Raw genomic sequence first — 13,583 nt, 5'->3', positions numbered from 1 at the left:
AGCTCCATGTCCCTCCTGTGCTGCTGCCCCAGGGCTGGATCAGGGCTGCAGGGGGGGTGTCTCCAGAGCACAGCAGAGGGGCAGGATCCCCTCCCTGCCCCGTGCTCACGCTGCCGGTCCCAGCAGCAGCCCAGGGCCCAGTGCCCACAGGAAGGGCTGTTTCCTGCCCTCTCATCGCTGCAACACCCAGGAGTTTCCTGTGTTGTTGAGTTCAGCCGTTGGGGCTGGACTCTGCCCCGGCCCCACATGGACATTCCTGGTGCTCATCCCAGAACCGCCCCCCCCAAAAAAAACGCAGAGCCCGACGCCAGCAGCACAACACTGAACTATTGACCTGTTTATTTCAATCAGCTACAGCAGCTCTACATTGCCCTGCCCCACTGCCCTGCCCTCCCTGCCACAGCCAGCAAGGGGGCCGAGGGCAGTGCGGTGCCAGCAAAGGCTTCTTAAAGCATAGTATTAAATATTAAATAGTCTCTCCTCTGGTACATTACTGTGTCAAGAACGAACAGAACAGATAAAGGACAAGTCAGACCGGGGCTGTGCCCGTGCCCGGGGCTGCAGCACACACTGGGGTTGCATGCGAGGGGGGCTCGGGGGACCCCGGTGCAGCTCACCCTGGGCTGGCTGCCAGTGCCCCGGCGGTGCAGGGGAAAGGGGGGTGAGGATTTGGTCAACTTTGCTAAGGAATTCGTTATTTAGCTTTAAAAACCCCCTCCCCCCCCCCCATACCAAGAACCCCGCACGGTTTGGAGTCTTCCTTTGATTTTTTTTAGCAAAGACAAAAGAGTTTAAAAAGCACTTGGGAAGCTTGGACTAAAACCAGGCGCTCTCAGAGCAGAGAGTCGTCTGTGCACCCCCCTTCGAGTCCGTAGCGAAACTCCTGCAGGTTGGAAACGCCGTAGAAGTGGACAAAGGCTGCGGCCACCACGAGCACGTGGAAGATCTGATGTGATTGAAACTGGGGGGGGGGGGAGCGACAAAGCCCTTTAGAGCAGACCCAAAGGAGCACCAGGACACCCCCAGCTCCCCACCCTTCACCCCACTGACCGCCTCGTCCCCACCACTCACCCAGATGTCGAACTTGCCCGGGAAGAAGCGCTCGGGGATGCGGGCGGCGTAGAGCCCCGCGCCTGTGATGTACATCACGGCCATGAGGAAGAACCAGCCCATCTGGCCCACGGTGGTGGCTTTGACGAAGCCCTCGGCGATGGTGAAGTGCATGGTGGGCACCACCCCGCTCAGCCCCAGCCCCAGGAACACGCCTGCGGTGGAGAGGAGGAGATGAGCACCTCGCAGAGCACGGCGCTGCCCGGAGGTGCCAGCCCTTCGGCTCACACCAAAGCCTCACAAGCACAAGGAACGTGGCAGCCACAGCCCTCCCCTTGAGGAGAGGCTGTGCCAGAGGCATTGGTGCCAAGAGCTCTGCCCACAGGGAAGAGCCACCCCCCATGGTGGGATCTTCCCAAAGCCCTCCCGGGGCTGGGGCTGCAGCGGGAGGATGGGGCAGCCCCTACCTGCTCTGGTCTGCCTGTGCTTGGGGGTGGCGAAGCGGTCCCACTGCGCAACGATGATGGCAGAGATGCCCAAGACGCAGACGATGGAGAGGTAGATGAGTCTTGGCTGCGGGGAGCAGTAGAACGAGTAGTAGAGCCATGGGACGAAGCTTCCCATGATCAGCAGTGCAATTCCTGAATAATCCAACCTGCAGGCGGGGTGCAATGACAAGGGAGTCACAGGGGAGCCCCCAAACCCACCCTCCTTGTGTGCTCTCGGTAACAGCATCGGTACCCAAAGTGAGTCACTGCAGCCCCGTGCTGAGTGTCCGGGGAAAGGAGGAGGTGGCACAAGTCCTCACACATGGATCTGACTCCATGGCAAAGTACTTTCAATCAACCCAAGAGCCATTTGTGTCACCCCCTGCACCGTGGTGGGGTGCCCCCAATACACAAGGATGTTCCTGCTGCACAGTGAGTTCTGGAGCCATGATCCCACAGGATCATCGCCCAGCAAACAGCACCCAAGTAACTGCCTTGGACAGGTTTGTGTGAGCAAGGTCTCATCTGAGGCCTGGCTCTGCCTGTGCACAAGGGCTGCTGGGAGCTCAATTCCAAGAACAGCCCCGAGGGTCCCCGGGGGGAGGCTCTGGCCACTGCCCAGCCACTGCCGGGAACCCCTTCGGTTTGTTCCTCTCCATTTGCTTTCAGTCCAGACTGGACCCAAACCAGAGATTCAGAAGCATCCAGTCAGCTGGAAAGCACCGAACTGGCACATCCCAGCAGTGCCCAGAGAGCCCCAGAGCCCTCAGTTTGCTGCTACAAGGGGCAAAAAGGCTGCGGGTCCTGGGGGCCAGCTCCAGAGGGCTGGAGCAGCTCTGCTCTGGAGCCAGGCTGAGAGAGCTGGGCTGGGGCAGCCTGGAGAAGAGAAGGCTCCTGAAGGGGAGACCTGAGAGCAGGTCCAGTGCCTAAACGGGCTGCAGGGAACCTGGAGAGGGGCTTGGGACAAGGGCCTGTAGGGACAGGCCAAGGGGAATGGCTTGAACCTGCCCGAGGGGAGACTGAGCTGAGCTCTTAGGCAGAAGCTGTTCCCTGTGAGGGTGCTGAGGCGCTGGCACAGGGTGCCCAGAGAAGCTGTGGCTGCCCCATCCCTGGCAGTGCTCAAGGCCAGGTTGGACACAGGGGCTTGGAGCAAGCTGCTCCAGTGGAAGGGGTCCCTGCCCATGGCAGGAGTTGGAGCTGGAGGAGCTTTAAGGTCCCTTCAACCCAAACCTTTCTGTAGTTCTTTGACTTAAAGCGCTCCTGCACAGGGCAGAGACCCTGGCACCCAGCTGTGGTTCACTCTGGATTCAGTGAACTCTCCCCAGGGATAAAAGGCAGCGCTTCCCAAGAGGAAGTGCTGCTGGATCCCAAAGCCTCTCGTGAGGCCACACAAGCCCTTGTGCTGACTCACTTTGAAAAGGTCCGCGAGACCTTCTCCGAGTGACAGTAGACAGTGTGGAAGAGCCAAGAGAAGCTGAGGCACAGCACCGCTCCCAGGAAGAACATCCCAAACACCACCTTCTCCTGGAGAGGAGCCATGAAATACATGTTGGGCCGCAGCATGGTCAGGATTCCCAAGCACAGGAACAACACAAAACCTGCAGGGAACACAGCACCGTTGCAGAGGGAAGCTCGCCCGCGGTTTTCCTGCTTTCCCCGGGGCACGTTTCTCCATCCCACTCTTACGGGAACAGCGGCAAAGCCACCAGCAGCGCCGGAGCCCAGCCCTGGGGTCCCCTTGCAAGGCAGTGCCTGCTCTCCACCCCCGAGGCCCCAGCACCTAGCAGATGTGTCCAGATGTTGCCCGTCTCGGTGTGTATCCGGAAGATGCTCTTGAAGCAGGCGCGGAAGCTGGGCATGGGCGGGCGGTGCCCGTGCAGGAGGTAATCGTTGTCCTTCAGCCAGTCGGGGAGCACGTCGTAGGGGATCACCCGCCAGCGCCCTTCCCACACCTGCACCACGACACGAAGATGCTGCTGGGCCCTGGAGCTGCGGCCAGCCCGAGGTTCGCACCCACCCGCAGCCCCGGCGCCCAAAGGCCCGCATGGAACAAGCCCAGGAAGGGCTGAAAATGCCCTGGGATGCTCCTCGGGGGGAGGAGGTTTGGGTTTTACAACCTTAAACCAGCCCCGTCCCGGGATTTGCAGCCTTAGATTTACCCCTTCCACAGCCGCTGTTCCCTGCACGGGGAACTCCCAGTCCAGACTGGAGAGATGGCAACAGGACCAGGCTGGCCCTCAGCTCATGATGCTGCTCACCAAGCAGCAGTGACCGCAAGCACAGGCACCCAGTGTGACCAGTAACGGGGCCCAGTTAGAGGGTGACCGCAAGCACAGGCACCCAGTGTGACCAGTAACGGGGCCCAGTTAGAGGGTGACCGCAAGCACAGGCACCCAGTGCGACCAGTAACGGGTCCCAGTTAGAGGGTGACCGCAAGCACAGGCACCCAGTGCAACCAGTAACGGGGCCCAGTTAGAGGGTGACCGCAAGCACAGGCACCCAGTGCGACCAGTAACGGGGCCCAGTTAGAGGGTGACCGCAAGCACAGGCACCCAGTGCAACCAGTAATGGGGCCCAGTTAGAGGGTGACCGCAAGCACAGGCACCCAGTGCGACCAGTAACGGGGCCCAGTTAGAGGGTGACCGCAAGCACAGGCACCCACAGTGCGACCAGTAACCGGTCCCACTTAGAGGGCCACAGAGACACCAGGACTGCTCCCAGGTCGCTGCTTGTCCTCCGCGGCTGGGCACGACCCGCAGCATCCCCTTCCCACACCATTCCCAGGAGATGCTGCAGGGAGCAGAGCCGAGCACCCACCCTCAGCGGCGCATCCCAGCCCCTGGCCGGCATCTTCAGCCTGGGGTTTAGGGCACGAGGGCCTCTTTAACACCCCCAGAATGAGGACTCCTGTACCTTGTACACAAACTCCTCCATCTTCTCCATGGCATGGTGAGCCTGCAGGGGCAGCGTCAGCACACGGACCACCTCCTCCTCTTCCTCACGGGCCGCTGGGCACGGCGGGTCTTCAGCCTGGAGGGGAAATCACCGCAGGCCATGGGAGGAGTGGAGAGCGAGGGGTCCCTCCTGCGCGCACCCAGGGCCCCATCTCCCCCCGGGGACAGGCAGGACCCGCCGGCCACCAGCACTCACCCAGCGCGGGTGGAGCAATCCCGGGTTTATCCTTGCGGAAAGGCGCGGTTACCGGGGGGGGGGGGGATTTACACCCAGGAAACCCATCCCGGAGCCCATCCCGGAGCCCCCCGCGCAGCCCCCGGGGCTCTGCCCACCCCGGCTCCCCCGTTCACGGGCTGGGGACGCCGATTCCCAGCCCTCGGGGCCACGGGGACCGAGAGCACCGCGAGCAGCAGCGCCGCGTCCTCACCTCACCCCCCCCCCCGCACCCCGGGAGCCGCCCCGGGGCCAGCCCCGCGCAGCCACACGCGGGTGTCCGGGGACGGGGGCCCCGTCAGGGCGGTGCTTACAGCGGCCGGGCCGGCGGCTCCCTGCTCCCCCTTCTCCTCCAGCAGCGGCCCCAGCTCCGCCAGCTCCAGGTGCGCTCTGTCGCGGCCGGCGGCGCCCAGCGCGGTGCCCGGCCCGGCGGCGGAGGCCTTGCGGGACGCCATGGGGGGGGGGGGACGGGACGGGGGCGGTGCGGGCCGGGTCCTCCGCGTCCTTGTGCCGCCGCGCTGCGGGGCGGGAGAGCAGAGGTGAGGAGCGGCCGCGGGGAGACGGCGCGGCCCGGCCGGGAACCGGGGCCTCGGCCCGGCGGCACCGCGACAGCGATAACGGCAGACAGCGATTACGACACCGATAACGACAGACAGCGATTACGACAGCGACAGCGATAACGGCAGCCCCGGCCCCGCCGCACTCACCGGCCGCTACATCCCGCGCAGGGCGGCGGCGGCGGCGGCACCGGAAGAGACGCTGAGGGACCGGCGCCGCTTCCGCCCCGCGCGGCGCTGACGCCCCGCCCCTTAACAAAACGCCGCTTTCTGATTGGCCACAGCCGCTGTCTATCTCTCCCGCCCCCGTTGCGATTGGAGAAGCCGCCCTAACTGCCCCGCCAGCCCGGCCTGCGGCCTTGTCTCTGTGGTCGCGCACTCGGCTGCCCCCTACTGGCGGGGCGGCGCGCCGCCGCGGGTCGGTGATGGAGCCCGGTTGAACGGGGCAGAGCCGGGGGGGGCCCGCAGCAGGGCTCCCCCGAGGGCTTCCCTGCAGCCGTAATCGATGCCCGAGGTCCCCCCCGCCTGTGGGGCCCGGCTCGGCTTTCCCTGCCCGGGCTTTGATTACCCCCGTTAAGGACACCCGGGGCCGCCGCACAACGGCGGATCCTGTTCCCCATCAATCATTGATGGCCCCGCCGCGGAGGGGGCTTCTCCCCTGGGCAGGGAGCTTCCAGCCTTCCCGGTGCCGGTTGGAGGCCCCGCAGGGTGAGTGCTGGTGGGGGCTGGGGGTGCCACGGGGATGGAGGGGATGCTCGGGGGTCCAGGCTCTGCTCTCCCGTCCATAGGGACCAACGCTGCCGTGAAGCCCCCCCCTCGGTGTCCCCATGGGCGTCCTGAGCTGCGTCAAGTACCTGATGCTCATCTTCAACGCGCTGGTGTTTGTGAGTCCCCCCCCTCCACCCCAGCGGTGATGGGGACCCGGCGGAGCTCTCAGCACCCCCGGTCCCCATGGGGTGCCTGGGGATGGTCCCTGCACCCCATAACCGCGGCCCATCCGCAGGCCGGGGGGACGAGCCTGGTGGCCCTGGGGCTCTGGGTGGCCGTGGACCCATCCGGCTTCCAGCACATCGTGGCTGCCAACGGGGTGCTGAGCGCCGGCGCCTTCCTGCTGCTGGCCGTGGGCACGGCCCTGGCGCTGCTGGGCTTCCTGGGCTGCTGGGGGGCCCTGCGCCGGAGCCGAGCGCTGCTGCTGGGGGTGAGCGGGGTGCGGGGATGGGGGCGTCCCCATCGAAGCCCCGGGTGCCCCATCCCTCCCAGAACCATGGCATCAATGGGGCTGGAGAAGCCCTTTCAGCTCATGCGGTCCAACCCTTACCCCAGCGCTGCCAAGGCCACCCCTAACCCATGGCACCGAGGGTGTGTGGACACCTCCAGGGTCGGTGCCTGCAGCCCTGGGCAGCCTGTTCCATTGCCTGAGCACCCTGTGGGGGAAGACAAAGCAGCCCCCACCCCAGTCCCCACCTTGTGCAGAGCCCAAAGGATGTGAAAAGCCCCCAATGACGGTCACTGGGTTGGCCCTTGTGGCATTTCCAAGCTTTCCCCTCTCCAACAGTGAGGGGCAGAAGCCCCTTTCTTGTCCCCCTGTGTCCCTCGGTCCCAGGGCACAGGCAGGGCTGGCTGCAGAGGAGGGCAGGAAGAGCTGGAGTGGGGCTGATCTCTGACGCCTTCATCCTGATGCTTTCCAGTTCTTCGTCCTCGTGAGCCTCGTCTTCGTCACGCAGCTCGTTGGGGCCGTTCTCTTCCTGCTGCACTGGAAACAGGTACCGGTACCGGCCCCTCTCCTCCTACCGTGGTTCCTCTGGGTCTGCTATGGGGGCAGCTTTCATCGCCCTCATCTTCATCCCCCTCACGCAAGCCTCACACTGGGTGGTTGGGACCCATGGGCGGGTACCTACACCCCATAGAATGGGGCTGGGTCGAGGTGGGCCCCATCCCTGGTACCCACAGATGCAGCCAGAGCTGCTCCTGTCTGAGCTGCGGAGGAGCTACCGCGGGGACGAGGGCACCGAGGTCTTCTCCACGGCCTGGAACACCCTCATGGTCACGGTGAGCACCCATAGGACCTGCGAGGGTGACCCTGGCTGCCGGCGAGGGGCTCATGGCCCCCAGTGCTGGGCTGTCGCATCCACTCCCCGTTGGCAGCACACTGATGGCGTTCCCCTTCCGTTCCAGTTCTCCTGTTGTGGGGTTTTAGGACCCGAAGACTTTGGGAATGGTTCCTGCTTCCAGGAGCTGCACCCGGGGGTGCCATGGCCGCGCGTGTGCTGCACCCGCGATGGGCTCCTGCAGGCAGGGGAGCTGCTGGGCTGGGAGCAGTGCCGGGACCGGAGCCCTGGCTACATCCATGAGCAGGTGGGGGGCTCCCTCCATCACCGGCTCATCCTGCCCGCACCTTGGTCACCCTCTGAGCTCCCGGCCCCATTGGGAGCATGAGGAGCCCCTCCAGCATCTCCCTCCTCCAGGGCTGCTTCTCCGCCTTCGGCCGGACCTTGCAGCAGTTCGTGTCTCTGCCTGGGATCTGCAGCCTGGTTGTGCTGGGCATCGAGGTGCTGCATGGGGCTGGGATGGGGCAGGCACTGCATCCGGGCTCTCTGGGGGTGAAGGGACCAGGGTGGGCTCTCCCCAGCCTCTGGCTGCCATAAGCACCCCCAGAGAGCGCACACGGGGTCTGCCTCAGGGTGTAAAACCACCTGGGGAGAAGGAGGGGGGGTTTTGACCTGCTCCCCCCCTCCTGTCATTGCAGATCTTTGCCATGTTCTTTGCCTTTTGCCTTTACTACAACTTTGACTGAGCAGGATGAGGCCCAGCAGAGACCAGCCCCAGGGCTGGAGCCAGCAGCAGGAAGGATGCTCCAGTTGCTGGTGTGTCAGAGCACAGCTGTTCGTTCCCTGCCTCTTCCTTCCCAAGTCCTGTCTCTGCTCCTATGGACACGGAAGGCTGGGCCTGGCTCACGGTCCTTGGAGCAGGGACAGGACATGGGTTAAATGCCCTGCAGGCAACTGTGTGGAGCAGGAGGCTCTGGTAAGAGGTGTCCTGCCCCTAAAGCTGTCCTTCATCCTCCAAGCCTTCTCCAGCTGAGGGGTGCTGGTGCCCATCTCTCCTCCCCATCCCACTGCCAGACCTGTGGGCACCCTTTGGGCTTTTCCTCACCCCACTGCACTGGTGAGACACCACATCCAGGCACAGCTGCATCCTCTGACCTGGTCCAAGCTGCATCCAGAGTCTAACACGGCTCTGGAAAGCTGGAATTCCAAGGGTCAGGAGACTGAAGCTTGCAGGATTCATGTCCTTTAGTGACTTCAGTGTTAGGAGGAAAACGGGAGAGTAAAACAGAAACCAAAATACTTGGTGCTGTTGTCAGTTCTCTGAAAGCTGGAAGGCAGGAGCTGAAGCAGCACTTCCCGTTCCCCTTTGCTTTGGGATATTCCATAAACTCCACCCAACAAACCAGAAACCCAGGTAGAAATTAAAGCTTTATGGCTTATTTACACAATGGAACATTCCACAGGGAAAAAAATACCCTAGGAAAACAGTTCAGCTCCACCACCGAGGCCCAGCTGTGCAAAGGGAAAAGGGCAGAGCCACAAGAACAAACCCCACTCAGGATTCCAGGCGAGGGCTCTTCTCCTTCTTGCTCACACTGCTCCCTTTCCTCTTCTGGGCAGCAGCTCCCTCGGGGGCACCCGTGGCACTGGGCTCCAGCTTCTCTCCCAGAGCCTGTGATAACAGGAGGAGGAAGTGACTGTGGAGCTGGGCCTGGTGAGTCCAGAGCAGCCCCAGAGGGGATCCCATCAATAGCTCAGAGGTGGTGCCAGATCCTTCCCAGTGGTGCCCAGGGACAGGACAAGGAGCAATGGCCAGAAACTGAACCACAGCAAGTTCCACCTCAACAGGAGGAAGAGCTTCTTCCCATTGAGGGTGGCAGAGCACTGGGACAGGCTGCCCGCGGTGGGGGTGGTGCAGAGCCTCCTTCTCTAGAGACATCCCAAACCCGACATTAGAATCATTAGATTTTAATGATCTTAAAGTATAACCAAATGAAACCCATCCAAACCACGGGACAGAAGGGGAGGGAAGAGGAACGCTGCACAAAGTGACTGTGAAAGGCAAACTGGGATAAGGAGGGCTGCTCAGACAGAGCCACCCTCAGCTGAGCACACGGAGGGTGCTTCTTACCCTCTTCTGCTGGCTCGCATGCTTCTCAGTCCACTCCCTGGCATTCAGCAGGAAAAGCTCCTTTTTGTACTTGTACTCTGAAGACTGAACATACAGCAAAGAGCTGTCTGACTTCATGCAAACATCACACCAAGAAGCTGCACCTAAGGTCTTGCTCTGGGACCCTTAAACCAGATCGAACCCCCTGCAAGCGCATGGCACAACACATGCGGTGACTTCTGCTCTTTGTTTGCTGAGTGAGCACACGCTGCTCTTTGCGCTGGCAGGACAAGAGATTTACATGCAGAGCCCAGCTCCACCTGCCTCTGGGAAACCCAGGCATGCCCCCAGGCCTGGCCCAGAGAGAGCTACACTGCTTGTGTGTTAATCCAGGGCAGGGGAGGGTGAAGCACAGCCTGAATCTAACACCCTGCTCCTCCCCAGTCTGTGCATGCAGCTGCAAGAGAGGAAGAGGAAGAGCTCACGTACTATGGACGCCATGAGAGGGTCATTGGGGTTGGGCTCTGCCATCAGCAGCTGTATGGACGTCAGCAGAGTGGAGATGTTCAAGGAAGGTGACCACGCACCCTGCAAGGAAACAGGGTGAGAGCAGCAGTTAGAAAGAATCCTGGGACCCCCCCGCCGCGGTCCTGATCCAGCTCTGGGGCAGCAGCACCAGAGGGATGTGGAGCTGTTGGAGAGAGGCCAGAGGAGGCCATGGAGATGCTGCGAGGGCTGGAGCAGCTCTGCTCTGGAGCCAGGCTGAGAGAGCTGGGCTGGGGCAGCCTGGAGAAGAGAAGGCTCCTGAAGGGGAGACCTGAGAGCAGCTCCAGTGCCTGAAGGGGCTGCAGGGAACCTGGAGAGGGGCTTGGGACAAGGGCCTGTAGGGACAGGCCAAGGGGAATGGCTTGAACCTGCCCGAGGGGAGACTGAGATGAGCTGTTGGGCAGAAGCTGTTCCCTGTGAGGGTGCTGAGGCGCTGGCACAGGGTGCCCAGAGAAGCTGTGGCTGCCCCATCCCTGGCAGTGCTCAAGGCCAGGTTGGACACAGGGGCTTGGAGCAAGCTGCTCCAGTGGAAGGTGTCCCTGCCCATGGCAGGGGCTGGAGCTAGAGGAGCTTTAAGGGCCCTTCAACACAAACCCGTCTGTTGTTCTATGAAACATGCCCATGGGCTGCCTAGAGAAACCTCAGGACTGGCAGCACTTAAACCTCATCTGCTTACAAGCTGCCTCAGGATGTGCAGCACTTCAGCCCCAGCCCTGCTCTCAACACCCAGGCAGTGATGGCCTCTCTGAGGAAGCCTGACTGATGCCACATCCTCCCTGGCTCTGCTTGGTGGGACCAGGGTAGCCCATATCCACAGAACCACCTAATGCCTTTTGACAGCAATCCCTAAAACTTTGGAACCTTCTGTAGAAGCAAAGCTCATGTTCTAGCCTCTAAACAAAGGAGACGCTGCTCAAAAGCTTTATTCCCGTGCTCCTGTGTAAATAAGTCAGTAGCAAACAGACATTCAAGAAGGGTTTTACAAGAACAAGACAAGGAGGTCACTGTCATGCTCAGGCCCAAGGAGCTCTTTTACCTTTGGTGGTAATTTAAGAACATCCAGGCAAATCCTCCCAGCAGAGTCAATGTTAGGATGATAAATTGGGGTCAGAAAGCGAATCCTGGGGGGCTCAAAGGGGTACCTTTAAGTGTCAAGAAACATAAAGTTACTTTCCTCTCTACGCCAGCACCCAATAATGCCATCATTCCCTCCCCTGGCCATAGAGTAAGTGGCACCCTTTCCCACAGACACCTGGAGGAGGTAAGGCTCTGCCTTCACCACATCCCACTGGCACATCCCTGGGTAGCTTCCCACAAAGCAAACATGGAAGGAAGCTTTCCACTCATGAACAAGCTCCTTTCCAGGAGGCTTTGAGGCTCTATGAGGAGGCAGGGATCTTGTCCTAATGCTTTTAATCACATGCTAGAGAATGTCCCATGTGAAACAAATACAGCGGCTCATAGAAATCAGCTGATGACATTCCTTAAATGAAGACTGTCACCTAATCCACCCCATTCCTTTCGCCTCCCACCAAAGAAAGACCTAGAGCAAGCACTTGCAGCAAGGACCTTAGGTCAGTTAACTGAGAGCAGCACTACCACAGCTGCCTCACTAGATGTCGTTGCCCACTCACCTTTCGGGAACAAGTATTTCCAGGTCGAATATCCCTTTCTCGTACGGCGTGCCTGCACCTCCTACGATTTCTTTAGAAGCAAGATTCACACAGAAGCGTTACATTCAAACCCACTGCTATTCATCCAACAGCATCTGTAGCAGTTACAGAGCCCTTAAGTTCAAGAGCAAGGCACAAAGATGGCATTTGTGAGACCAGCTCCACCCCATGGCAATCAAAACCATTGGCCAAGCTTAAAGAAAGCCAACACAAGACAACCCCACAATCCCAACCATCCATATAACCCACGAAGCGGATGGCACCCAACAAACTCAGCCCCAACAGCAAGCTCCAGCGCACCCTCTCCTCACAGCACCCCCCCGAGGGCTACTTACGTGCTCGGAGCTCGTCCACCCGGTTTGCCTCTTGCCAGCAGGTGATGCCCGGAGGCGGCTCCGTAGTCAGGAGCGAGAGTTCCCTCTTCAGCCGCGATGCTCTTTGCATTGTGGGAGGCTCGGAGGTGGCAGACCCGGGGGTCAGCGCTGCCCGAACGGGATGGCAACAACAGCGTTTAATATTGAGAGCTTCCTTGGTTAGCACGGGGATTAACCCGGGTCCAGGCTGCTGGGAGCCGGAGCCTGCTCCCAGCTGGAAGAGGAGACCCAACCCCATCCTTTATCACCCCTCTGAGCCCCGCAGGCCCCAGCTGAGCCCAATAAATCCTCCCCCCCCCCCCCCCGGGGTCACCCTTCCCCTTCCTCTTCCCCAACCCCCCCCGCCATGCTGGGACCCCAGAGGCGCTTTGGATGCGGTCACCCACCCGTGCCCCCTCCCCATCCCAAAAGCCCCTTCTCTTTGCAGGGGACACCCCAAAGCTGCCCCAGGGGTCGGACATTACCGGCCGGGACCCCCCCCAGGCGGAGCCCGCCTCATCTCCCCCACAGGGCCCCCCCCAGCCCACATAAACCCACCCCAGGCCTCCCACCTGAGGAAGGGGACCCCCCCCAGGGCACAGCGAGCCCCACACAGCCCCAGCGCACTACGGCCCAATCCTGCCCCTCACCCCCCGGACTACCCCACCACTCCTCAGCCTGAGCACCCGCAGTGGAGGAGCTGAGCCCCCTCCCCCGCCTAATTACCCCCCAATTACCCCTGTCCCGTAATTACCCCCCTCAATTACCCCTCTCCCCTAATTACCCCCTCCTCACACGCACCCGCGGTCTGAGGCGGCAGCGGCGCGAGCGGGCAGCAGGGGCGGAGCTGCCCCCGGCGCCTAGCAACCAGAGGAAACCCCGCCCCACGCCGTCGCTGATTGGGTAAGACGAAGCCACGCCCCCTAACTGGCGGCATTTCGAACGCGAGGCGGGGGTGAGCTGCTATTGGAAGAGAGCCGAGGGTGGGAACGGCAGGGGCGGGGCAAGGGCGGGGCAGGGCAACGGCAACGGCAACGGCATGGGCAGGGCAACGGCATGGGCAGGGAACGGGCAGGGCATGGGCATGGGCAGGGCATGGGCAGGGCAAAGGCATGGGCAAGGCACGGGCAGGGCATGGGCATGGGCATGAGCAGGGAATGGGCAGGGCAAGGGCATGGGCAGGGCAAGAGCATAGGCAAGGCACAGGCAGGGCAAGGGCGGGGGGAACTGACTGTCAGTGGTTGTGTGGCAGCCTCTCATCGAGGTGATGCTCTCTGCAGAGCCAGGAGAGCCTCGAGGTAAAGCCCAGCTGACTGGTTTGGGGCCTAAATCCCAGCCTGGTTTGGGTTGAAGGGACCTTAAAGCTGCTCCAGCTCCAAGCCCTGCCACGGGCAGGGACCCCTTCCACTGGAGCAGGTTCTCAGTGTCCAGGGCTGATGCGGGGATTGGCACAGTCATTCCCCCTTGAACTGCAGCAGCTTTCCCAGCCGAAGTGCGCAACTCACACCCACCCAAATGGCTGCACTGGGTGACCCGGCCCCATTCAACCCACAAGGAACAGCTTTAGCAGCCTCATAAAAGATGATCTGG

The 13,583-nt window shown here is 61.7% G+C and overlaps 3 protein-coding genes across 8 annotated transcripts; 1 reads left to right on the top strand and 2 right to left on the bottom strand.

Annotated features, from left to right (window-relative positions):
* Nucleotides 1-322: 322 nt before the first annotated feature.
* On the bottom strand, nucleotides 323-5,496 carry ADIPOR1 (adiponectin receptor 1). Its single transcript, XM_065698709.1, has 8 exons — nucleotides 5,414-5,496; nucleotides 5,021-5,224; nucleotides 4,452-4,568; nucleotides 3,319-3,490; nucleotides 2,950-3,136; nucleotides 1,518-1,705; nucleotides 1,072-1,265; nucleotides 323-961 (listed from the first exon to the last, which is right to left on the bottom strand). Exons 2-8 carry the CDS (start codon nucleotides 5,159-5,161, stop codon nucleotides 833-835), a joined length of 1,128 nt encoding a protein of 375 aa, XP_065554781.1. The 5' UTR covers nucleotides 5,162-5,224; nucleotides 5,414-5,496; the 3' UTR covers nucleotides 323-832.
* LOC136023806 (tetraspanin-18-like) lies at nucleotides 4,960-12,361 on the top strand. Of its 6 annotated transcripts, none has more exons than XR_010616706.1 (8): nucleotides 4,960-5,971; nucleotides 6,052-6,461; nucleotides 6,952-7,026; nucleotides 7,214-7,312; nucleotides 7,439-7,618; nucleotides 7,729-7,812; nucleotides 8,010-8,127; nucleotides 9,866-12,361. XR_010616706.1 is itself a non-coding variant. In XM_065698713.1 (8 exons), exons 2-8 carry the CDS (start codon nucleotides 6,091-6,093, stop codon nucleotides 8,055-8,057), a joined length of 738 nt encoding a protein of 245 aa, XP_065554785.1. In that variant the 5' UTR covers nucleotides 5,884-5,971; nucleotides 6,052-6,090; the 3' UTR covers nucleotides 8,058-8,608. The 6 variants fall into 6 exon arrangements, 3 of the variants coding, with proteins under 3 accessions (XP_065554784.1, XP_065554782.1, XP_065554785.1); XR_010616705.1 differs by lacking the exon at nucleotides 9,866-12,361 and adding an exon at nucleotides 8,331-8,608; XR_010616704.1 differs by lacking the exon at nucleotides 9,866-12,361 and adding an exon at nucleotides 8,262-8,608.
* UBE2T (ubiquitin conjugating enzyme E2 T) lies at nucleotides 8,727-12,900 on the bottom strand. The gene is made up of 7 exons (XM_065698714.1): nucleotides 12,795-12,900; nucleotides 11,976-12,122; nucleotides 11,602-11,671; nucleotides 11,004-11,109; nucleotides 9,911-10,009; nucleotides 9,443-9,526; nucleotides 8,727-8,983 (listed from the first exon to the last, which is right to left on the bottom strand). Exons 2-7 carry the CDS (start codon nucleotides 12,082-12,084, stop codon nucleotides 8,867-8,869), a joined length of 585 nt encoding a protein of 194 aa, XP_065554786.1. The 5' UTR covers nucleotides 12,085-12,122; nucleotides 12,795-12,900; the 3' UTR covers nucleotides 8,727-8,866.
* Between the last annotated feature and the right edge of the window lie 683 nt (nucleotides 12,901-13,583).

The sequence above is a fragment of the Lathamus discolor genome, chromosome 19, assembly GCF_037157495.1.
Source record: "Lathamus discolor isolate bLatDis1 chromosome 19, bLatDis1.hap1, whole genome shotgun sequence".
NCBI classification, from domain to species: domain Eukaryota; kingdom Metazoa; phylum Chordata; class Aves; order Psittaciformes; family Psittacidae; genus Lathamus; species Lathamus discolor.
Note: the sequence above shows the minus strand (reverse complement) of the source record. Positions and strands in the feature narration are given on the sequence as shown.